At 38.7% G+C, this 25,853-nt stretch overlaps 1 protein-coding gene across 2 annotated transcripts in view; it reads left to right on the top strand.

The window, feature by feature from the left end:
* The window catches only part of LOC112252657 (kit ligand), a 38,373-nt gene that overhangs the window by 9,381 nt on the left and 3,139 nt on the right, over positions 1-25,853 (top strand). The window contains exons 2-6 of one of the 2 annotated variants that reach the window (XM_024424095.2): positions 21,157-21,264; positions 22,814-22,870; positions 23,031-23,183; positions 24,005-24,200; positions 25,347-25,447. In XM_024424095.2, the coding sequence (XP_024279863.1) occupies positions 21,157-21,264; positions 22,814-22,870; positions 23,031-23,183; positions 24,005-24,200; positions 25,347-25,447 (615 nt within the window). Of the gene's footprint in view, positions 1-21,156; positions 21,265-22,198; positions 22,437-22,813; positions 22,871-23,030; positions 23,184-24,004; positions 24,201-25,346; positions 25,448-25,853 lie in introns of those variants that run through there. The other variant, XM_024424096.2, reaches the window with a different exon arrangement.

Below are 25,853 nucleotides of genomic sequence, written 5' to 3' on the forward strand. Positions count from 1 at the left end.
GTTAATTATGTTTACTTTTTCCCTGTGGCTGTGGATAAATCCCCCACTGTCTATGACGCTGCTACTGTAATTCATGATATTTGATTTTCAAGGAAATTTTGGAGGGGGTGCCGCGTGTTGGATTTCTAAATCACTTAATAATGTCCTTGTTTTTTAAAGAAAAGCAAAAAAAAATGGTCTATTAAAATAAAATTGATCAGAAATACAGTGTTGACATTGTTAATGTTGTAAACAACTATTGTTGCTGGAAACGGCAGATTTTTAATTGAATACCTACAGAGGCCCATTGTCAGCAACCATAATTTCTGTGTTCCAGTGGCACGTTGTGTTAGCCAATCCAAGTTCATAATTTTAAAAGGCTAATTGATCATTAGAAAACCCTTTTGCAATTATGTTAGCACAGTTGAAAACTGTGGCGACTCGACTTTGAGGACTTGCAACTCGACTTTGACTTTAACACCAATGATTCATGACTTGACTTGGACTTGAGCCTTATGACTCGACCTGACTTGATACCATCCCCAAGCCCAAATATTAAAAACGATGCTATTAAAAAGTGTGCAGCGCATCAACTCTTCATTACAGTTTGAATCGGACAGCAGCCAATCAAATTGTGTGTGGCAGTGCAGAGGAACGTCAGCAGGTGAATTCAGATGGAGCCCTTGGAAAGATGATACCCAAAAATATTATTTTTGTATATAAAGACAATGCTGTATCAACAAAAAACGGATTGTAACTTGCAAAACATGCGGGAAGAAAATTACAGACGGAGGCGCAACAATTTCCAACTTTGTTCGACATTTGAAGCTGCACAAAGAACGGTAAGTCGTGGCTAGTATTGTCGACCGCTATCCACCACACAAGGTTGTGTGTTTGAGTGTGTGTAACTTGTTTGTTTCATGGGTTTATTTTTGCTGGCTTTTGATGTCTGGAGCCTGTATTATGTGCACTCCTCACTGCTTGCCTAGATTAGACTTGCAGATTGACTCACCACCACGCTGTTTGGAGCTGGAAAATATCAAAATGAGCACATTTGTGGCAGAGTGCCTCCTAGAATGGTTGTGTACTCTTCCTAACCTGCTGATTATGGCGAGTGCTTGAACCCACTGATTTGTGTTTATGCTTCACACAAATCCCACCATCCCTCTCTCTGCTGTCGTCGGCTGTTTTGAGCTTTCTCTATTGATAATGAAGAACGGAGGCTTATTTCATCTGAGGCACCGCATTCAGATACAGTTTTCCACATAGAAATGCAATATATAGATCTGTACTCGATTCTCTATTCCATACGGCAAAGGCTGTTGTAGGTGATATATTTCTATGTGAAATGCCATGTTGGATTGCCTGCAGATACTCTGCTGCTTAATTAATTCATCTAGAGAGAGATCATGGCTACCCATGTATTTCCATGGAAATATAACTTTTATTTGGAAAGTAATAAATATAGATATTTTTAAAACCATTCATAATTTGCGTGAATGTAAAATACTAACTATTACCCTTGTTAAAAATATGAAATGGTATTACATTTGGTGAAGAGCACATTATGACTTGTTTAGGACTTGATACTTGACTTGAGACTTGACAGTCTTGACTTGAGACTTGACTCGGACTTGCCTGTCTTGACTTGGGACTTGTAAAACAATGACTTGGTCCCGCCTCTGCTATTTACTGAAGATTTACTGAAGCTAGTTGAGGACTTGTGAGGCGTCTATTTCTCAAACTAGACACCCTGATGTACTTCTCGTCTTGCTCAGTTGTGCACCGGGGCCTCCCACTCCTCTTTCTCTTCTGGTTAGAGCCAGTTTGCCCTGTTCTGTGAAGTAATACACAGCATTGTATGAGATCTTTAGTTTCTTGGCAATTACTCTCATGGAATAGCCTTCATTTCTCAGAACAACAATAGACTGACGAGTTTCAGAAAGTTTTTTGTTTCTGGACATTTTGAGCCTGTAATAGAACCCACAAATGCTGATGCTCCAGATACTCAACTAGTCTAAAGAAGGCCAGTTTTATTGCTTATTTAATCAGAAAAACAGTTTTCAGCTGTGCTAACATTGCAAAAGGGTTTTCTAATGATCAATTAGCCTCAACTTGGATTAGCTAACACAACGTGCCATTAGAACACAGGAGTGATGTTTGCTGATAATGGGCATCTATACGCCTATGTCGATATACCATAAATAAATCAGCCGTTTCCAGCTACAATAGTCATTTACAACATTAACAATGTCTCCATTGTATTTCTGATCAATTTGATGTTATTTTAATGGACATAAAATGTTTTTGTTTTTTTAAACAAGGACATTTCTATGTGACCCTAAACTTTTGAACGGTAGTCTATATTTAAAAAGGAATAGTTTCACCCTAAACTGTTTTTTCATCGAAGACCAAATCTTTTAGGCTTCAAGTGAAACACATATATTCTGGTCTTCATTTTGACAGTTGGAAAAGTTATATATTTTGGTCTTTTAGTAGTAAATCTAGTTATTTTGCCCCTAACAGTTAAACTCTACTTTTGAAATTGTGATTAGAGGCACTTTCTAGAAGGTGGGAGGGGTTAGGTATGAAATACTCTCCCTTCTAGATATGCTAGGTGGTACCACCTCAAGGCTTACTATAAAAGCAGGTGACATCAATGGTCTTGGTAAGTGGAGCGTGCCAATATTTTTTTCATGATGCTTCCTTCTCTAGACGACTGACGTTACACAAAATTCAAAAGGCAGTTAGGCACATTTCTGCATATGACCAAATTCAACATTTTTGCTTACCATTTCATACACATCTGTGCTTTTCCGAAGAAAAAAAACATGTACGGTAGGTTATGATGATTGTGTTTATATTTGTAGCTACATCCATCGTAACAAGAAATAGATGACAACATGTCAATTCAATGTATTTTTTTTCGCAAACTCTACAACTGATTGTTGGCGCAGTCAGCCAAAATTAGTTAGCTGATTGTAAATTCTTATCCCACAATGGGCAGAAATCATTTTTTTTTTTTTTTACCTTTATTTACAATATTCATCCCATGCCTAATTCTGAAAAGTGAAAGCGTTCCTGTGAGAGGGATCACCCTGGTAGTAGTTGTATGTTTTTATACAGTACCCAAGACCAATCTGTGAGTTAATTTGACCAATGGAAAAAGATCTACTGCATAAATATTGCAATGCGGGTTGGATTAAATAGAGCCCCTAATCTTCATTTTTCAAGGTGATGATTGCACTTTTCTTCCCAACACAAAAGGTGCAATAAATGTGAGTCTACATTTCAAAGAGAAGTGGCAATAGGTGTCAGGAACTCAGCGCCTCACCACTGTGAGGTAGCTGTCCAGAGCCATTTTTACTCGCCGATGCACATGCTTTTATTATCAGAGGCTGCCAGTAGACTTCTGGTAAGCATGCTCTAGAGAGAAAGTGTTGGGATCAGGTACAACTACGTTTACCCACCCCCACAAAATGAATATTTATGAGCAATATCCCCACCCACAATGTTTTTTAAGGGGTTGTGCAAATGCTGAAATTGGGATTTAGTTACCCTTTAAAACAAGTGTTCTGTTGATGTAACAGGGTTGACCTAAAAATGAGGGACAGGGTTTTTTCTCTCTGAAATTATAAAAAAATGACTTTGTGAAAGCAACAAAATAACTATGGCTTTACAATGATGGTGAAAACTTGTATAAATGTTCAAGTTAAATGGGTTAACATATTCCCAGAAGTCAGAGGATGTGACATCTAGGAAGTCAAAATGCTGTATTTTTATTTGTATAAGAAACTCAGGTTTATTGAGTTTTCTATGTGGTCTATGTTAAAGGCTACTTCATTTAATATAACAGGCTTTAAAATGCAATATTTGTGCACAATTACTACTTAAAATATCAAAGGGATGCCAAAAGGCACTCATTTCTTTGAATGACCCAGTAGTAGTAGTAGAAGTATTTTATTGATCTGAAGATATACTACTCAATGTGCTCTTTAGTTGCCAATGCAATGTACTTCCAGTACTCAATCTCTTCAGTTGACCACATGGCATTGAGTGAGCCTCTACATTTTAGACAGTATAATCCCCATGGCATCGTATCCATTAGTTTATTTAGTTAACATGGGCCTTTAAGTGCACCTGAGTGGACAGAGGCAGGCAGAATGCAATTTGTAGATGCAGATTTGATTTATACACGTTTTGTGTGGGCGCTGGTCCGCTTTCTGAATCACTGTGGGAATAGGTCAATCGCATTTCCTGTTTTTTATCCCAGACTTTACGTTTCCTGATGGTTTTCACTTTTACCCACACTTGTTGGCCTTCTATTTTGGGTTACCATCAGATATGATGAAACCATTATTTTACACAAATGCCAATGTTCTAAATCTGCTTACACTGTCATTCTTAGACCAAAATCAGAAATGTTTCAGATTTCCATTACATATGATTTTCGCAATACCTGAGAAAACTGCAGAAATGTTTTTGTTTGTTGTCAAGATGGACAAGACACAATAGAAGCCAGAAGCCTACCAAGACCGTGTCATTGTTGTTCCATTCCAGTCAGTAAACAATGCACTGGACCATAAAGCCTTGGTCATAGACCTCAAGTCCACTGAAAAACAATAGTTTGTTCCTTAGTAATTTCTTCCATCTCATATGAGACAACATCTAGGCTTTGAAAACAGATTTTATCTGCAAATGTTTTCCTCCTTTTATAAAATATTTAGTGCACTGGCAGAGATGTTGTATTGTCGTTAGACCAAAATTATTTCGATGAGATTAGGAACAGGGTCTTCCCTGTGAATAACTGCTGGCCTAAATTAAAATATGCCATGTGGTACTAATGATATGCATGGCCCTGTGTTTTTGTACAATGAGATTACTGTATGTTGTTGGAGAGGGCTGGAGAGGAAGGCACAGGCCTGGGTATCTGGAGGGCCTGTTGAGTCTATTTGGTTAATGATACCGCAGGATCAAAGTGGCTGTAGAATCAAAGTAGGTTGTAGACAATGAGGACATGGGTAATCATCATCAAGCAGGGCCGGCCCTATTTTGCCATTGGGAGTAGAGCAGATGTTGCAGTTTTAAAGCAAGCTTTCTGCAATTCTACACATTTTGCCATGGGACGGAGAGAGGTTTAGACATTTTATAACACATTTCAATTTAATAAATGTCAGTGAATGACATAATGAGAGAAACTGCTGATGCACAACCAAATTTCGAGTCCCTTAACTGAGCTAAAAAAAAATGCCCGCTTATGTCACCTATGCCTGTAGCTGGCCCTGTCATCAGGCAGTGCAGTGCAGCCAACACAACATACCTCGAGCAGTAATGCACCAAACAAAGCATGAACACAGGCCTTTTAAGAACTAGAAAAGTGTGCCTCTATTTTAATGTTAGTCTGGAGTTCAATCAAACCTGCACTGCAGAAACCTGGCTATGTTCTTTTTCTACTAAAATGTGCTTTGACTTACTGAAGCAAACAAGGAAGCATTCATTTAAGTTCTTTATGAAAATGTGTGTTCGATTTGTTAAAAAATTTAATTTAATCTCCAATTACTATTACTTCCCAATTTACCTTGTTTTCATTTTGATCAAGCACTGGTGTGTCAATTTAAGTAACACAATGCAAAAATCCCCTTCAAAATCTGTCAGTTTAAGCTAGAGATGTGTCTTTTTTGCATTGGAGGTTAAAGATGACAGAGCTAGGGCGGTGTTTGTTAGACCATGAGACATCTGGAAAATCTGTCTTCTCACGAATGTCTTTAGCGTCCGACTGTTTTGACCCCTCTATGGAATTATGAGACTCATGAACACGATAGTGTTCTCCTTTTTACTCTACAAGCCCCATAAGTGTCACGGGACTCATATAAAGGTGAACGGTACTGTTATTTTTTATATGGAAGAATTAAGGTAGTTTTATGCATACACAAAAAAAGGTTAAATATGTGTAAAAAAAAATATATATATATATATATATATATATACACACACACACAGTGGGGAGAACAAGTATTTGATACGCTGCCGATTTTGCAGGTTTTCCCACTTACAAAGCACGTAGAGGTCTGTAATTTTTATCATAGGTACACTTCAACTGTGAGAGACGGAATCTAAAACAAAAATCCAGAAAACCACATTGTATGATTTGTAAGTAATTAATTTGCATTTTATTGCAACCTGCAAAATCGGCAGTGTATAAAATACTTGTTCTCCCCACTGTATATACTACCCACAAAACACCAGTCTCAACGTCAACAGTGAAGTGGCAACTCCGGGATGCCACTTCACAGTTCCTCTGTCCAGTGTCTGTGTTCTTTTGCCCATCTTAATCTTTTCTTTTTATTGGCCAGTCTGAGAAATGGCTCTTTCTTTGCAACTCTGTCTAGAAGGCCAGCATCCCGGAGTCACCTCTTCAATGTTGATGTTGAGACTGGTGTTTTGCGGGTACTATTTAATGAAACTGCCAGTTGAGGACTTGTGAGGCATCTGTTTCTCTAATGTACTTGTCCTCTTGATCTGTTGTGCACCAGGGCCTCCCACTCCTCTTTCTATTCTGGTCAGAACCAGTTTGCGCTGTTCTGTGAGGGGAGTAGTACACAGTGTTGTACAAGATCTTCAGTTTCTTAGCAATTTCTCATGTGGAATGGCCTTCATTTCTCAGAACAACAATAGACTGACGTTTCAGAAGAAAGTTATTTGTTTCTGGATATTTTGAGCCTGTAATCGAACCCACAAATGCTGATGCTCCAGATACTCAACTAGTCTGAAGAAGGCCAGTTTTATTGCTTCTTTAATCAGAACAACAGATTTCAGCTGTGCTAACATTATTGCAAAAGGGTTTTCGAGTGATCAATTCACCTTTTTAAAATGATAAACTTTGATTAGCTAACACAACGTGCCATTGGAACACAGGAGTGATGTTTGCTGATAATGGGTCTCTGTACGCCTATGTAGATATTCCATTTAAAAAATCAGCCGTTTCCAGCTACAATAGTCATTTACAACATTAATGTCTCCATTGTATATATGAAACAAGGACAAACAAGGACATTTCTAAGTGACCCCAAACTGCATTCGGAAAGTATTGCCTTTTTCCACATTTTGTTACGTTACAGCCTTATTCTAAAATGGATTGAATACCTTATTACCTCATCAATCTACACACTATACCCCATAATGACAAAGCTGAAACATGTTATTATACATTTTTGCAAATGTATTTAAAATAAACAGATACCTTATTTACATACGTATTCAGACCCTTTGCTATGAGATTTGAAATTGAGATCAGGTGCATCCTGTTTCCATTGATCTTCCTTGAGATGTTTCTACGACTTGACTGGAGTCCACCTGGGGAACATTTTATTGATTGGACATGATTTGGAAAGGCACACATCTGTCTATGTAAGGTCCCACAGTTGACAGTGCATGTCAGAGCAAAAACCAAGCCATGAGGTCGAAGGAATTGTCTGTAGAGCTCCGAGATAGGATTGTTGAGGCACAGATCTGGGGAAGGGTACCAAAACATTTCTGCAGCATTGAAGAATACAGTGGCCTCCATCGTTCTTTAATGGAAGAAGTTTCGAGGTGAGGTCCACAAGAACACATTTGCATCCATCATTCTTGACCAATCGGGGGAGACAAGCCTTGATCGGGGAGGTGACAAAGAACCTGATTGTCACTCTGACAGAGCTCCAGAGTCCCTCTGTGGAGATGGGAGAACCTTCCAGAAGGACAACCATCTCTGCAGCAATCCACCAATCAAGCCTTTATGGTAGAGTAGCCAGACAGAAGCCACTCCTCAGTAAAAGGCACATGACAGCCCGCTTGGAGTTTTCCAAAAGGCGCTTAAAGACTCTCAGACCATGAGAAAGAAGATTCTCTCATCTATGAAACCAAGATCTAACTATTTGGCCTGAATACCAAGCGTCAAGTCTGGAGGAAACCTGGCACCATACTTATGGGAATGTTTTTCAGCGGCAGGGACAGGGAGATTAGTCAGGATCGAGAAAAAGGGAGCAAAGTACAGAGATCCTTGATGAAAATCTGCTTGAGAGCACTCAGGGCCTCAGACTGGGGCAAAAGTTCACCTTCCATCAGGACAACGACCCTAAGCACACAGCCAAGACAACGCAGAAGTGGCTTCGGGACAAGTCTCTGAAGGTCCTTGAGTGGCCCAGCCAGATCCCAGACTTGAACCCGATGGAACATCTCTTAAGAGACCTGAAAATAGCTGTGCAGCGACATTCCCCATCCAACCTGACAAAGCTTGAAAGATCTGCAGAGAAGAATGAGGGAAACTCCCCAAATACAGGTGTGCCAAGCTTGTAGCGTCATACCCAAGAAGACTTGAGGCTTTAATCACTGCCAAATGTGTTTCAACAAAGTACTTAGTAAAGGGTCTGAATACCTAAGTAAATGTGATATTTCTGGGGGTGGGGGTTGTTGATACATTTGCAAAAGAATGATACCCGTTTTTGCTTTGTCATTATGTGCTATTGTGTGTAGATTGATGAGGGAGAAAACGATATAATCCATTTTATAAAAAGGCTGCAATGTAAAAATTATTTGGGAAAAGGTCAAGAGGTCTGAATTACATTCCTGATATTGATTTGCAGACCCTTTTGCCCTCGGAACAGACCCAATTCTTCCAGGCATGGACTCTACAAGTTGTTGAAAGCGCTCCACAGGGATGCTGGCCCATGTTGACTCCAATGCTTGATACACACGGGAAACTGTTGAGATTGAAAAACCCAACAGCGTTGCGGTTCTTGACACACTCAACCGGTTCGCCAGGTACCTACTACCATATCCCATTCAAAGGCAATTAAATATTTTGTCTTGCCCATTCACCCTCTGAATGACACACATACACAATCCATGTCTCAATTGTCTCGAGGCTTAAACAGCCTTATTTAACCGGTCTCTTCCCCTTCTTCATCTTTGCCTCTACTTAATACTCTCACTTATTACAGGAGATGACATGGTGGCTGTGCAACAGTCTGATGGCCTGGAGATAGAAGTTGTTTTTCAGTCTTTTGACTTTGATGCAGCTGTACTGTCTCTTTCCGCTAGATGGTAGGAGAGTGAACAGACTGTGACTTTGGTGCCTGAGGTTCCTTTGACACCAAGTTCGGTAAGTGTCCTGGAGGGCAGGAAGCCTGCCCCCGGTGATGCGTTGGGCTGAACGCACCACCCTGTGGAGAGCCATTTGGTTGACGGCGGTGTAGATTCCGCATCGGGCAGGGATGCAGCCCAACAGAATGCTCTCAATGGTGCATCCATAGAAGTTTGGGGGTTTTAGGGGCTTTTTTGTTTAGGCATCTGAGGTTGTAGAGGCGCTGTTGCACCTTCACCATGGTGTCAGTGTGGTGGGACCATTTCAGATCCTCCGCATTTAGATTAAGAGTGGCGGAGGTGTTGTTGGCTACCCTCACCACTTGAAGTCGGCCCATCAGGTAGTCTAACACCCAGTTGCAGAGGGAGGGTTTCAGACCCAGGGCCCTGAGCTTAGTGACAATCTTGGGGGCACTATGGTGTTCAAAGCAGAGCTGGTGTCGATGAACAACATTCTCACATAGGCATTCCTCTTGTCCAGGCGGGATAGGGTGGTGTGCAGTGCAACAGGAATTGTGTTGTTCGTGGAGCTGTTGGGGCGGTATGCAAACTGTAGTGGGTCTAGGGTCCTCAAACTCAACTCTGGACCACAAAGACAGTTCCGCTGCGTTTTTAATTGTTCCCCTCTAATCAGGGACTGGTGGGTGCAATTAATTATCAGGTAGAACAGAAAACCAGCAGGCTCTGGACCTCATAGTATAAGAGTTGAATACCCCTGGTCTAGTGTGTCGGGCAAGGTGGAGGGGATATGGTCATTGACCAGCCTCTCAAAGCACTTTATCTTGACAGAGGTGAGTGCTACAGGTCGATAGTCATTTAGTTCAGTTACCTTAGCTTGCTTGGTTACATGAACAATCAAAGGTGGACATCTTGAAGCAAGTGGGGACAACAGACTGGGATAGGGTGAGGTTTAAAATGTCTTTAAACACTCCAGCCAGCTAGTCTGCGCATGCACTGAGGATGCGGCTTGGAATGCCGTCCATCCTGGCAGCCTTGCGAGGGTTAACACACTTGAAAGTCCAACTCATGTCGGTTACAGCCAAGACAGCGGTGTGTTTTCCTGAGAGTGAGGCGTCGATGTCTGTCTGGGACGTGGCTAGTTTTCCCTTGATAATCCGTGATTGTCTGGAATCCCTGCCACATGCGTCTTGTGTCTGAGCCATTGAATTTTTCCCTATGATGTATTTTTGTCTCTGATTGACTTAGAGGTCATGGATGGTCTGTTTGTACCTGTCCATGTTCCCAGTCAACGTACCGGAGTTAAATGTGGTGGTTCACGCTTTCAGTTTTGCGTGTATGCTGCCATTCATCCACATTCTTTGGATTGGATATGTTCTAATTGTCACTGTAGGGACAACATCCTCTATGCACTTCCTGATTAAACCAGTGACAGTGTTGGAAAACGTGTTGACATTGTGCCAGTGCTTAGCTAGCTGTTACCTACTATTAGTGAAAAGAGGGGAAATGATAGCTTGCTTTACAAACCTGTGTGCATATGTTTTACTAACTAGTTATTACGTTTTAATAATAGTTATTGCTTTGAATTTTAATAGTTTGAATATGAATATTTTTCAAATCCATATTAGAAAAGTCAAACGGGAAAATGTTATTTTTCTCCTGGTTAGCCTGTTGCCTGCAAAGGTTGTTACATTGTAACTACAAGTAATACAAAATGGCACTTCACTTTACATTATGTTGCTTGCTCCTGGGTAAGTACATTGTCAATATATTTATATTTATATATTCACTTGTAACAATATTGTAATTACAGAGTGGGTTGGTAAAGATTGTTATACCTAGTGCTCTCCTGTCTCCTAATTTGACCTAGTTAGGGTAGTGTCTGAAAAAGTTGTTACATTGTAACTACATAGTAATTATAAAGGTTATACACTACTGGATTTTAATTTACATTAAGTTTCTTGGTTAATAACAACTATATCATATGTAACTACCTTGTTTTTACAGTAAACTTGAATCGGTATAACTTTTGAGTGATAACATAACTTTACCATCTCTAAACTACTGATTTATCATATTTCAGGAATGTTCTCCAGAATATGCAAATTACAGATAAGATCACTTCACCCCAGCAGTTACCGGAAACAAATTCCAATCATTTTCAGATGGTGGATCTTAATTTGATAACCCTGTTGCAGTAAATGCACAGCTGGAAATGCGAACTTGTAGTGTATTCAAGGTTTATAAAAATGCTTCTAAAGTCTATAATTAACAATTTAACATGATTTGCCCTAAGGGGCCTTTTTTGCAAGACTTACATCATTAATATTGTTCCCTGAACTATTATAATGTCTTGATAATTTTTCATTCCAATCTGATTTTTTTGTGATACAAACAGAATCTCAATTCATGCTGAGTCTCTTAAGTAGCCCTCATAACATTGCTCACAAGACTCTGACACCATTGTGTTCTCTCAGTTTATCCAAAGCCAGATGTCAAAGCCACTGTATGATGCTATTATATCCATTTCCTAATCTTACCAGTGACAGTTTGCCACTGTGTATAGTCCCCAGGCATCTGTTCCACCAGGGCCTGGCATTTTCCTGCCTCACGTGACACTTTTTTAAGACCAAGTGCTACACCAAAGTAGTTTGAACTTTTGCTCAATTGTGGTATAGCTAATTGTAAAATAAGGACCACAACACCTGGGTTGTATTTCCTTTGTTTGAAGCATAAAGTTCTCCGTCACTGCAACAGATTTTCCTCATATGGATTGTGGAGAGATTGTTTTTGAGATCATTGTAGATCCACAATAAAATCTCCAGACAGAAGCATGTCTTTTCTACGAAATATGTATTCTCAAATATTGTATTTTCTCTGTTACCCTGTGTGCACTGAACTGACATGCCTGATTGTGGATTTTTTATTATTTTATTTATTTATTTATCTAACCTTTATTTAACCAGGTAGGCAAGTTGAGACAAGTTCTCATTTACAATTGCTACCTGGCCAAGATAAAGCAAAGCAGTTCGACACATACAACAACACAGAGTTACACATGGAGTAAAACAAACATACAGTCAATAATACAGTAGAAAAATAAGTCTATATACAATGTGAGCAAGTGAGCTGAGATAAGGGAGGTAAAGGCAAAAAAGGCCATGGTGGCGAAGTAAATACAATATAGCAAGTAAAACACTGGAATGGTTGATTTGCAGTGGAAGAATGTGCAAAGTAGAGATCAAAATAATGGGGTGCAAATGAGCTAAATAAATAAATAAATACAGTAGGGAAAGAGGTTGTTGTTTGGGCTAAATTATAGATGGGCTATGTACAGGTGCAGTAATCTGTGAGCTGCTTAAAGCTAGTGAGGGAGAAGTGTTTCCAGTTTCAGAGATTTTTGTAGTTTGTTCCAGTCATTGGCAGCAGAGAACTGAAAGGACAGGCGGCCAAAGGAAGAATTGGTACGTGCTACAGGTGGGTGCGTGCTACAGGTGGGTGCTGCTATGGTGACCAGCGAGCTGAGATAAGGGGGGACTTTACCTAGCAGGTTAAACCTGGGACTTTACCTTTTGAAAATAGTTTTGTCCTTTGTTTAAAAAAAAGAGGGATAACAGTTTATTGCTACCACATTTATTTCTCTACTCCTTCATCTGCTTGTGTAGCATGGAGTTTCAAGCATGGCTTAGGTGTAGCTACTAACAGAGCTCTTAAAGGGGCAATGTCCTTAAAAGGGCAATAACATACTTTGTAATATAAACAACATAAACATTTGATTATTATTTATATATTCATCTGTATGATAAAATTATTAATAATAACAATCAGGATTTTGTGTCCAATGGGGTAAATGCAGTTGTATAAACCCCATGCTTTTGCCTGTGTACATTTTATAGGCACTATGCTTCATCAGTTGGGTTACAGGTGATAATGCTTTTTGCTAATAGCACATCAGTGTAAATAAGTTGGTCTTAAATGCTAGGTCGGGCGTAGCTATGTCCGACTTCGGGATCAGAATTTACACCTGTTGCAACAATCAAACTGAGACTAATGGTTGCTAAGTCTGGCATAAGCAATGCACATTCATACCATCCTTGTGGAATTTCTAAACTTTGCGATGCTGTCACTTCGCCCATCACTTTGCAAAGCCCACCACTATGCATGCACGTTTTCTTAACTACAACTGGATGGATCAATAAATAATTACTGGGAGTACGAATATCACTGAATGGCGAACATATTGGAATAAAGTAGGTTAATGCAATTGAAAGCATGTATCAAATTGTTGCTTACCGAAACTCCCAAAGTCATCCAACTGTCTTAAATCATTTAAAGCAATAGCCGTGTGTGTCCAACTACACTATATACAAAAGTATGTGGACAACCCTTCAAATTAGTGGATTCGGCTATTTCAGCCACACCCGTTGCTGACAGGTGTATTAAATCGAGCACACAACCATGCATTCTCAAACATTGGCAGCAGAATGGCCTTACTGAAGAGCTCAGTGACATTCAACGCGGCACCGTCATAGGATGCTACCTTTCCAAGAATTCAGTTCATACATTTTCTTCCCTACTAGAGCTCCCCCGGTCAACTGTAAGTGCTGTTATTGTGAAGTGGAAACATCTATGAGCAACAACAGCTCAGCTGCGAAGTGGTAGGCCACACAAGCTCATAAAACGGGACTACTGAGTGCTGAAGCACGTAGCGCATTAAAATCTGCTGTTTTCGGTTGCAACACTCACTACCAAGTTCCAAACTGCTTCTGGAAGCAATGTCAGCACAAGAACTCTTCATCAGAAGCTTCATGAAATGGGTTTCCATGGCCAGGCAGCCACACACATGCCGAAGATCAGCTTGCGCAATGCCAAGAGTCGGCTGGAGTGGTGTACACTGGACTCTGGAGCAGTGGAAACACATTCTCTGGAATGATGAATCACGCTTCACCATCTGGCGGTCCAACGGACAAATCTGGGTTTGGCAGATGCCAGGAGAACGCTACCTGCTCCAATGTATAGTGCCAACTGTAACGTTTGTGGAGGAGGAATAATGGTCTGGGGAGGTTTTTCATGGTTCGGGCTAGGCCCCTTAGTTCCAGTGGAGGGAGATCTTAATGCTACAGCATACAATGACATTCTAGACGGTTCTGTGCATCCAACTTTATGGCAACAATTTGGGGAAGGCTCTTTTCTGGTTCAGTATAACAATGCCCCTGTGCACAAAGCGAGGTCCATACAGAAATGGTTTGTTGAGATCAGTGTGGAAGAACTTGACTCGTCTGCACAGATCCCTGACCTCAACCCCATCGAACACCTTTGGGATGAATTGGAATGCCGACTGCGAGCCAGGCCTAATCGCCCAACATCAGTGCCCGACTTCACCAATGCTCTTGTGGCTGAATGGAAGCAAGTCCCCACAGCAATGTTCCAACATCTAGTGGAAAGCCTTCCCAGACATGTGGAGGCTGTTGTAGCATAAAAGGGGGGACCAACTCCATATCAATGCCATGATTTTGGAATGAGATGTTTGACGAGCAGGTTTCCACATACTTTTGGTCATGTAGTGTATCATTTCACCACCGTTTTTTGATTGATTGAGACAAGTGTGGGGACTCATCTTGATATGTCAAATGTTTTTCACTGAATCTCTGCTTGGATATTTGGTTACAATTAGCTATATTGAGGTGAGTGCTCATGATCATAATCTTTAGTCTACCTTGTTTAGCACTGGTCAGAAGACTTTGCTACAAGTTGATTATTTTGCTCTTCACACGCGTAGTAGCCTTTATCCCAACCAAAAGCCCTTGACTTGTCGGATAATCAATCAATTTGATTTGGTTTTACTGAATCTCCGTCTGTAGCATATATGCGGTTATTTTATCTCTGGCTGGTCTAATAAATAGTGGTGGTAGCTAATCTATTTGTTTGCTAATCTATCACTGATCAGAAAAGGGCAGAATGCTATAATGTAGAATAAATCAGGTGTATTTTTTTGCTATCGACTCATAGGCAACTCAAAAACTATGGAGGTTGTGAAATATGAACACGAGACTCACATCCTTTTGAAAATATAGATTCCTATTATTTTCTGTGCGTATCATGACGACGATAGTCCCAATTTGAAAACCTAGTCCTGCTCTCTACTAGGCATATAATCTACGCCCAGTCATACCTCTAGACCCAGGTGTTGCCACAAGTCAAATTTGTAGGTCTGGCATTGAGTGCATTTTACGTTGGATGTAGAGTTATGACCCACTTACAACCAACTGGTGCAACCGCCCCTTGATAATATACACAATGTTCAAAACATTCAGAACACCTTCCTAATATTGGGTTTTTATCTGGGCTATGAGGGGGTAAGGTGTGGGTCAGGTCGGTCTGTTGCATAAGGGAATTTCCATCGAAAAGGACCCATGAGCACCAACATCGGAAGTTCATAGGAGCATGTCAAATGAAAGCTAAGAGTCTATAGTTTTGGGAAATGGCATAGATACATGTTTCAAACATTTTCCATGTAAAAAAAGTGCCATAGGTTAAGACTTTGATTTCTGGATAAACAGATGGAAAAGGGGTCTGAATATATAATAATAATAAATGCCATTTAGTAGGCGCCTTAATCCAAAGCAATTACAGTCATGTGTGCATACATTTTAGAAAACATCTACCAGAAAGTCTTAAGGTATCAGAAATACATAAAATTACAATAATGTTGACGTAAAGACCCCTACCAACTAATGTAAACATTTATCTTTCATTTTTGAGAAATTGTCTTGTAAGTCCATGACCAAAAACTCACATATCTTTAAGATATTGTCTAATTTCTCTCCCTCAGGAGGGAGGATAATGAAAGTTCACTGAAGTAACACGTAAAGGCAGACCTACCAGTTAGTTAGTGTTTTTCCTGATAACAATTTTGTTTATGAATTATTCAGTGATTCAATCTCGGAATTATGTTACCAATTTGGTAACGGAATTACCCAAAAATCGGTATCAAAAATGAGGAAAATGACATTTAATATCCATAATTATACATTACTGTGTAGAACAGATCAGGGACCCAGGGTGTAAATCCACTTCACTTACGGTAGTTCATTAACCAAAATAGATTTTGGGAGCACTTCATTTGAATGGGTCCTTATTACAGTGTAATTACACATGTAATTTCACTAACATGAAGTTAATTATAACTTATCGTTACACTGTAATATCAACATGTAAGTGGTGGTAATTGCAGTCTGTTATTACAGAGGTGTAACTAATGCTTGTTACAAATGGGCAAGTTTCCACTAAATTCACCAATTTAGTCTTTAGTTTCTTCTCAGCTGCATCTGATTCAGTAATGCCTGTCACAAGGTTGTAAATCTCTTGTGGACAGATGTGCTGGGTGTCAGAGATTGCAAAGGTTAGAGGCTCGATAAACTCTAATTACCTACCCGTGAATGCGCACTATTCAAAATCTCCACTCGTTGTTATTAGCACTTGCCCCAAAAGAGTGTAACATCTGTGTTTAACTTGGTTGAGTTTACAGATAGAGGTCAACCTCACTGACTGGGGTCTACCATACGGTTGTCATCCCAGTTTAGAATAAAATGATAACTTATAATTAACGTGTACGTTACCCGTTATGACAACCTGAACCTCCTTGCCATCCAAGTGAGAGGATAAACCCACAAGTATAAATCAAATCAAATCAAATCAAATTTTATTTGTCACATACACATGGTTAGCAGATGTTAATGCGAGTGTAGCGAAATGCTTGTGCTTCTAGTTCCGACAATGCAGTAATAATGAGCAAGTAATCTAACTAACAATTCCAAAAAAAACTACTGTCATACACAGTGTAAGGGGATAAAGAATATGTACATAAGGATATATGAATGAGTGATGGTACAGAGCAGCATAGGCAAGATACAGTAGATGATATCGAGTACAGTATATACATATGAGATAAGTATGTAAACCAAGTGGCATAGTTAAAGTGGCTAGTGATACATGTATTACATAAGGATGCAGTCGATGATATAGAGTACAGTATCAACGTATGCATATGAGATGAACAATGTAGGGTAAGTAACATTATATAAGGTAGCATTGTTTAAAGTGGCTAGTGATATATTTACATCATTTCCCATCAATTCCCATGATTAAAGTGGCTGGAGTAGAGTCAGTGTCATTGACAGTGTGTTGGCAGTAGCCACTCAATGTTAGTGGTGGCTGTTTAACAGTCTGATGGCCTTGAGATAGAAGCTGTTTTTCAGTCTCTCGGTCCCAGCTTTGATGCACCTGTACTGACCTCGCCTTCTGGATGGCAGCGGGGTGAACAGGCAGTGGCTCGGGTGGTTGATGTCCTTGATGATCTTTATGGCCTTCCTGTAGCATCGGGTGGTGTAGGTGTCCTGGAGGGATACCACAGAGTACAGTAATATCTGCATAAGTGCATGCAGTTACACATGATTTAGCTATTTAAAATGAAGTGCATCTTGAATGGTACTTACTTGTAATTCATGTGTACTTATATAGCCTGAAAACCTGGCCCTTATTTTAAGACTTCCGGAAGCGCCATCCAAGTGGGAGGATAAACACTCTAGTACACCAGAGTACATGTAATATCTGTATAAGTACAATGCAATTAATAGGTGTTACACAGGATTTAGCTTGTTAAAATTGAGGATATCTTGAGGGGTACTTACTTTGAATTATTATGTACCTACAAAGTACGTTACCTTTTCTGACAATCGTCAGCTTCTGAATGCACCGTCCAAGTAAGAAAATATACACAGTAATATACCACGGAGAACATATCTGTAATATCGGAATAAGTACAAGATTGTTGCTGGTTACACAGGATTTAGCTATTTTAAAGTAAGTATAACTTTATAGTGAGCTATGATCATTATCTATATAATTACTTATTTATAACTCATTACCAAGTGAAAATACCTACAAACAAAAGATGAGCTTCTACTTTAGTCAACCTTATTGCAACATCGTAAAATACCTTACATATCTTATGAGATAATATAGATTTGTATTGTTAGATTAACATTTGTATTAATTAGATTAAACAAAGATATAGGCATATAACACAAAAAAACAACTATTCTAGTGGTGACTCAAATCTTTAGCCTAAATTATGGTGAGTAGTCTAGATAGCTAGCTAATTTAGAAATATGGGATTGTCTTTTTCTTCCCTTTTTAACATTACAAGTAAGAATGGAAAACTCTGTCTCTGACCTCATCTGTTTCTTTCTTGTAAGCATTTTCCCATCCTGGAGTCTGAGACCTTGTGGGAATCTGTGGTATTTAGCATAGACACTATTCATTACCCCTAGTTATCATCCTCATGATTTCTGTAGTTTATGCAGATAGCTAGCTAGTTCTCACGTTATCCAGCTAGCAACAATTGTGTTGACACAAGTAACTAGCTACCCAGATACCCTTAGAAAAAGGTTCAGGGAAGAGCCCAGCTAACGTTAGCTAGCTAGTGACTAGCAACCAAACTTTAAGTAGCTAGCTAGCAAGTGAAGGTTGTAAAACTAGCTACCTAGCATACTAGCTGAACAACAAACAAAAAAACAGATTGCATGGAAAGTCTATTCTTTAACTAAATAGCTAGCCTAGTTGGTAGGCCCAACAAAAACTAGCTAACGTTTGATAGATATTTAGCTGCAGTTAGCTACCAAACGCTAGCTTACTACGTCAAGGAAGAATTAATGTATCCAAAAAAGCTAAACAAATTGCATGAAAATGTACTTTCTGTCTCGTGTGTTGACATTTGACACAACACCTTGTTTTTTTAAAGCAATCTTTCATGTCTGGAATTTGCACACTGACCTTCTCGATCCCGTTCTTTACACACTGTTACATGGAGTCAGTTTCAACACTTGGGCATGTTCGAGGTCGCCATTATTCCGAACGTGTTGCGCAGATGGGCAGATCTTGAAATGATGCCTTAATTCCTTGGATAAATAAATAATTGCACCAATGCATCCCATCCAAAAGTGAGAATGTTCCAACAGTAAAAACCCTTGCAAGGTTACATGATCGACAGTGTGTCTGATGACATTTTTAAGTGCATTTATAAACCATTATTCAAACAAGCTTCATAGGGTTACGATTTGGCAAGCACGAATGACTCTCTCACAATTTGACCATAACTGTTTATTAATGTGTCTACAAAAATGTAATTGATGGTTAAAATAGCTGACCCATTTTCAAATTAACATTAAATGATTTAATAATTTAAAGTATTTTTATATGTCAACCGTTTGAACACGTTTTTGCCAGACCTTTGTTGCAGAGTTGTCTCAATGAGGTGGTCGGTTTTCAATTGGCTAACGCTGAAATATGGTGCGTTGGGATGGTATCGGAAACAGTTTTACATTTAACAAGCATGGTAACAAGCATTTGTTATTACACCCCTGTAATTACAGACTGCAATTATCACCAGTTACATGTTGTTATTACAGTGTAACTGAAGTATTAAAATTAATTACAATACTTGTTAGAGTGTATTTACACATGTAATTGCACTGTAATAAGGACCCCTTAAAATAAAGTGTTAGCGAGATTATTTCAAACTCAAGGTGTCATGCCACAGCTGACACACCATTCTTTCTTCAGACATCGTTGAATCTTAATTCGGCGCAGATATTTAACAGTTAATCGCCTGAGGGAAATTTTACCATAATTCCTTTACCAAAGTTTGCATCTGCAACTTTATATCACAAAATTAGTTTTTGTACATTTTTCAGTGGCGATTGTTAAAAGTAGTCCTTGTTCAAAGAGTTTTATGGTTTGTTAAACTTTAAAATCAATTAGGTTTTTTTGGCATACATTTAAAAGTGAAAATACTGGGTCAAAGCGTAATTTCGTTACTGTGGAATTGCCCATAACATGCTCAGACTGTCATGGGGGAAAGGGTGACAGGGGCGAGGGAATGCCCCAAGGGCGAGGAAATGCCCCAGGGGCGAGGTGTAGACAGACAACTAAGATCAACTAAGATCAGCCTAAGGATTCACTTTAGTGGATTATGTCTAATTAAATCATTAATTTTAAAATGCTATATCCACATTTTTATGTTTTTTTTCTATAGAAATGATTGTTTATCATATATTTTATTCATAGATTTTAGATGTGTATAACAATGTGTTTTTTTGCAAAACGCTATATATTCATTGTTTAGCTGGAATTAAGTGTTGGTATCCTGTATATTTTACTGTGATATGTCTTACCCAATTATCTAAAGATGAATGCACTTACAGTAAGTTGCTCTGGATAAGAGCATCTACTAAATTACTCAAATGTAAAATGTTTTACATACAAATCTCATATTACTGTATTGAATTATAAAAAGTATAATATTTGTCACAAATGTATCATTTGTACTGTTCTCTATAAAACAATTATCAGTGAGTCAGGTGGAAAAGTAGCATTTTGCCCCCCAAAAATACATGATTGTCTCTGTCACGACTTCTACCGAAGTCGGTTCCTCTCCTTGTTCGGGCGGTGTTTGGAGGTCGACGTCACCGGTCTTCTAGCCATCGCCGATTCACTTTCCATTTGTTTTGTCTTGTTTTCCCACACACCTGGTTTTCATTCCCTCATTACGTGTTGTGTATTTAACCCTCTGTTCCTCCAATGTCTTTGTGTGGTATTGTTTGTTTGTAAGTGCTTGTGCACATGTTGACTGGCTCGCGTCTGGTTTTGTACCCAAGTTGTTATTTTCTTGATGCCATTGGTTTTGGAATTAAACTGCTCCGGCTATTACCTAGTTCTGCTCTCCTGCGTTTGACTTCCCTGCCATTCCCCACCCCTTACATTCTCTGAAATGTAACCATCAAGTGACAGATTTTAACAAATACAGTAGGTCTGTCATTTAACAACCCCATGCCATAATTAGATAGTGAAAAAACACACCAATCTATTTAAGAATGTCTTTAAAACAATAAAAGCTAATATACCAACATTTCTGAAAATGGATATATAGCATTTTGAAATGAAACTCTTCAATTGTAGGCAACAGCTAGTTACGCTAATATAATATTTATCTGTAGACATTTCTCATGATGTTGTGTGTTTGTCTTTCTTGGTTTTCAGATTTGGATACGCATCTGTGTCCATTTATTGGTGTGCACCACATTTGGAGTTCACTCAAGTGAATTTGGAGATGCTGTAACAGATGACATCACAAGCATTTCACTATTGGTAAGGTCCTCGGAAGTACTTACTACTTCAAGCCACCAAAACTGCAAATTAAAGCTCTTTGGCTAATGCTCTTATTGCATTTAGCTGTCTCGATCCAGTTACTGCCAGTATGTAGTTTTATTCTCAACCAGGGATACTTTCGAAATCAACCATTAGGCTTATGCGTAACATTGTTGCAATGCCAGTTGCACACAATTAATTTGAACTTTATACTTTGATACATTGATCCATTTAGATTCAGTCATTGTTTCCTAATACCACTTATTATCCTAATGGGTATTGTAATGCAGTTGGACTTCCTGCATTAGCATTAGTGTTGTCACGAAACCGGAATTTTTACTTCGATACCGATACCAGGTTTAATATCGCAATACTCGATACCATCATGATACCACGGCAAAACAGGTGTATTAGCCAAAGTCACAGAATGGCACTTGATCCAGACAGATACATTCCGCTACTGCTCTCTTCAATAGTTGGGAATCTTTTGAGTTCAATATCATTACATTTTAAATTTGATGTCAACATGTTTCAGGGCCAGCTATGTTTGCATTAATGAATAAATTATACAATTAATGTTGCTTTGTTTTTACCAATCTAACTAAATAACATAATGGGAATCATTTATTTGAATAGTAAATCTTTATTGATAAACTGGGAAATCAAGATGTAGTCTAGGCGGTCTATCCACAATACATATATATACAATATATATATTCAATAGGATATATGCATATTGTACATTCATTGAGTTTTGAGCTTGTTTTCGTTGCTTTCATATAGCTACAGATTACAGACAATCTGTTTCCCTTCCATTTGGGACTTATTTTATTGTACCAATCAACAAAATGTTCATAGAAGTAGCAATCTCTTCTTTTATAAAAGTGCCCGCTGTCTCTTTAAACCCAGTAATGACGTCATTCATGAGTCACACGCCCACACAGTTAGTTTAGTTCGGGGGGAAGAGACGTGACAGACGAAGGGGGAAAGTATCTTTGGCATGGAGATGATTAAGTGAATTAATAACGTTTTTGGTGACAATTAGCTTTGAAATCATCATATTTTGCATCACAAACAAAGTACTAGGATAGTGAATAGATTTCAGCTTCATCTGTAAGCTAGCAAGGAAAGTTAGCCTACAAAGCTGGAAGCTACCGGTATCATCTTGTATGGTAAGGTTTTCTAGCCTGTATGAACATTGTTTTACAATAAGTAATTAACAGTATCAACATTTCAACATGCCTTGTTGCATTATTAAAGTGTTAACTTTTGTGCAGCATGAGTGGGGAGCCAACATGTTGCATGAATGGTGCGCTCGTGCTAAGGGGACATTGGCTGCACTGACAGGCAGACTTGATCCTCTCAATCAGTATACGACATGAGACACATTTGAGAAAAGTGACGACAGTAACAGTTTTTCATGCTCTAGCATCAAAAAAGTACAGATGTTTTGATATACTGTGCAACACTAATTTGCATTAATGTAAATCAGTAGTTTGGTAACAAACATTTCTGGTAAAATGTTTTGATATTGTCTGTTTTTGAACAGAAACAAAATATACCTAAAGATTACAAGATTCCAGTGACATATATTCCAAAAGAAGTGGTAAGATTTTGTTTTCTTCTCAATAGCATGATTACACTATGATTATAACTTCAAATGTTTGTATTTCCTAGAAAATATAATTGATTGTCTGTGATGCCTAAATGTCAAAACTGTCCAGTAGCCATGATTCTTATGTCCTGATTATTGTTTTATTTTTCAGGGTGGAATGTGTTGGGTCACGCTAAATGTTTTCCACTTGGAACTCAGTTTACGAGGATTAGCAGACAAGTTTGGAAACATTTCATCCAACAAATATAATATCAGCATATTGATCGAAATGCTGAAAGAGACGCGATATCACATGAAGAACTTGGTACGTTTGGTGCTTTGGTTCTAATACTAATAATGTAACTGCGATAGCTACTATGACAGGTTTATCTTGATGAGGACACATGTTTAAGGCTATTCAAAAATGCACCTTTGAAGTGCATTACTGTACATATAATATTTATGATACCAATATGTCATTACCAATTACAATTATTGCAATAAGCATACCACCCATAGTGCAATGGGTTAGTTGAACGCGTCAACTGCTTCAAAACATTGAAGACGGAATTGGCTAAGGACTTGTTGGATAGAGGCTTTGACTGGGATGACTACCTAGCTGCTTCTAGTGGAGCTGGCCAATAACACATACATTAATGCAATTCTTTCTGGCCCATTGACATGAAATAGAGAAATACAAGAGACTAGAATAAATTAATAAACAAGTTTACAAAAGTTCTTAGCAAAAATATCCCAGTGACCACATCAGCTCACATCTGAGTTCTCAGCAATAATGTCTTGTGAGGACTGGGTCATCTGTCAGGTAGATCAGGTATTCACAAAGGGACCTGGGGATCTCTTGTAGTCTCATGAGAGTGAAGAAATATATTCGTAATGCAGATGTAATAAATTGTTAAAGCATATTACTCATATTAACTTCGCTCATAATCCAATAGGGATAGTTAAGTACCCCTTGTCCTATATGTCTTAATTTTGGGCTCAAACATCTCTGCCCAGCTGTGTTCTTTGAAATATTTGCTGCATCACTAAATGAGAGCACCATTGGGAGGGGGAAAGTTAAAGCTAACATGCTTATGTTTTGAATTTCACATCATTGAGATTATTTTTTCTTTTTTTTATCCATAGGAGGTGATCACATCTGATTTTGAGTGCCACTATAGAGATGAGAAATGGCAGACAGGACACTATTTTCAGTTTGTTGAAGATTTTCTAAACACGGCCCGTTCGAATAGAGATTTGCCAGAAGAATGCGATCCACCTCCCTGTCCAACAACAACAAAGGCATCAGCAACTACAATAACAACACAATACCCCGCATCAGGTAAATGTTGAAGTGTTTTTTTTTAAGTGTAAATGTTATCTTACATCATTGTTGCATTCGCTCATATTTTATTTATTTTTTTACCTTTATTTAACCAGGCAAGTCAGTTAAGAACACATTCTTATTTTCAATGACGGCCTGGGAACAGTGGGTTAACTGCCTGTTCAGGGGCAGAACGACAGATTTGTACCTTGTCAGCTCGGGGTTTGAACTCGCAACCGTCTGGTTACTAGTCCAACGCTCTAACCACTAGGCTACGCTGCCGCCATTCAGATAGTGGTCAATGATGATATGGTCATAGGAGTCAGCTCTGTTTCGATCTTGTTAAGTCGTCTAAAATATAATGTGGTGGTTATCATATGCCAGAATTAAAAACGACTATTTGTCTTCTTTGGTGGATGGGCACCAGTACCTCTCCATTAACCCTCCTGCTGTGTTCCTGTCGATTTTGACCGATTTACAAGTTCTCTCTGAAAAATAATATACAATTTTTTTTGTGGCCTTGCTCACAATTCATTCTGTGGCAGCACAATGACCAAACAATATACTGTATGTGAGGCTCTTGATAATATCTTTGATCATGACACTGGTGAGGAGGAGAGAGTCCTTGTTAAACTTTGACACAAAGTCTGTGATAAATAGCACAATATGTTTCATCTAAGTATTTGTTATTGTCAAACTAATCGATACATTATGCTTTTTTAAACTCATAAACGAGTTGTATGAGCTCAGATCATTGAGTCCTACAGGTCATAAATTGCAAATAGAAGTTCAAAACTTGTAGTGTTCATAAGAACTTAAGTTGATAAAAAGATCTAACACAACATTAGGTGATAATATATCTATTATCTCACAGACATAATTCAAACGGTTTTAGAAACTTCAGTGTTTTCTATCCAAATCTACTAATAATATGCATATATTAGCAACTGGGCCTGAGTAGCAGGCAGTTTACTCTGAGCACCTTATTCATCCAAGCTACTCAATACTGCCCCCCAGTCCCAAAGAAGTTAAATAAAGGTGAAATAAAAAATATATATATATATTACAATTATTTGCCAGCTTTCAAATACAAATGGTTTGAATGGTCCGATTTCGTATGATTCCTTTGCTTGCACCTTTTCGATAACATTTCTGTCCCTACAGGGAAAGAGCCTCTGAGGTTCCTGCCAGAAGTAGTGGAGAGAAGCCTCCTGTCACTACTTGTAATTCCTATTGCGGCCATCATATTTCTGTTTGTGTGGAAGGTGAGCTGTTCTTTGACACTAAGGACCTGCAACTTAAAACCTGACTGTTGGCAATTGTCAATCTCTTTGATTGCAAGTACATTTTTTGGTCTTTGATGGTTGTTTTGTCTGTGACACTGGGTGTTTCTTTCCCAGTAACTTTCCCAGTAACTGCTACCTTGACTTCTCTTTTGTATTTTTGTTAGGGAATTTTACTTTGTTTGTGGGTTAACATGGGTTTCCTTGGTGTTTTAAGGTCCAACACAGCCTTTTTTAAATATGAAATCATTTCTGGGTAACAATTAAATACGTTACTGTGATTGTTTTAAATGAAAATAGTAACAAATAAACAAAAATGGCTTTTTAGCAAAGAGTAATTTCTCAAGCAAGAATTTAGCTAGGACTGTCTGGGAGTGGTCTGGGTGGG

This window comes from Oncorhynchus tshawytscha, linkage group LG06, assembly GCF_018296145.1.
Source record: "Oncorhynchus tshawytscha isolate Ot180627B linkage group LG06, Otsh_v2.0, whole genome shotgun sequence".
Classification (NCBI taxonomy): domain Eukaryota; kingdom Metazoa; phylum Chordata; class Actinopteri; order Salmoniformes; family Salmonidae; genus Oncorhynchus; species Oncorhynchus tshawytscha.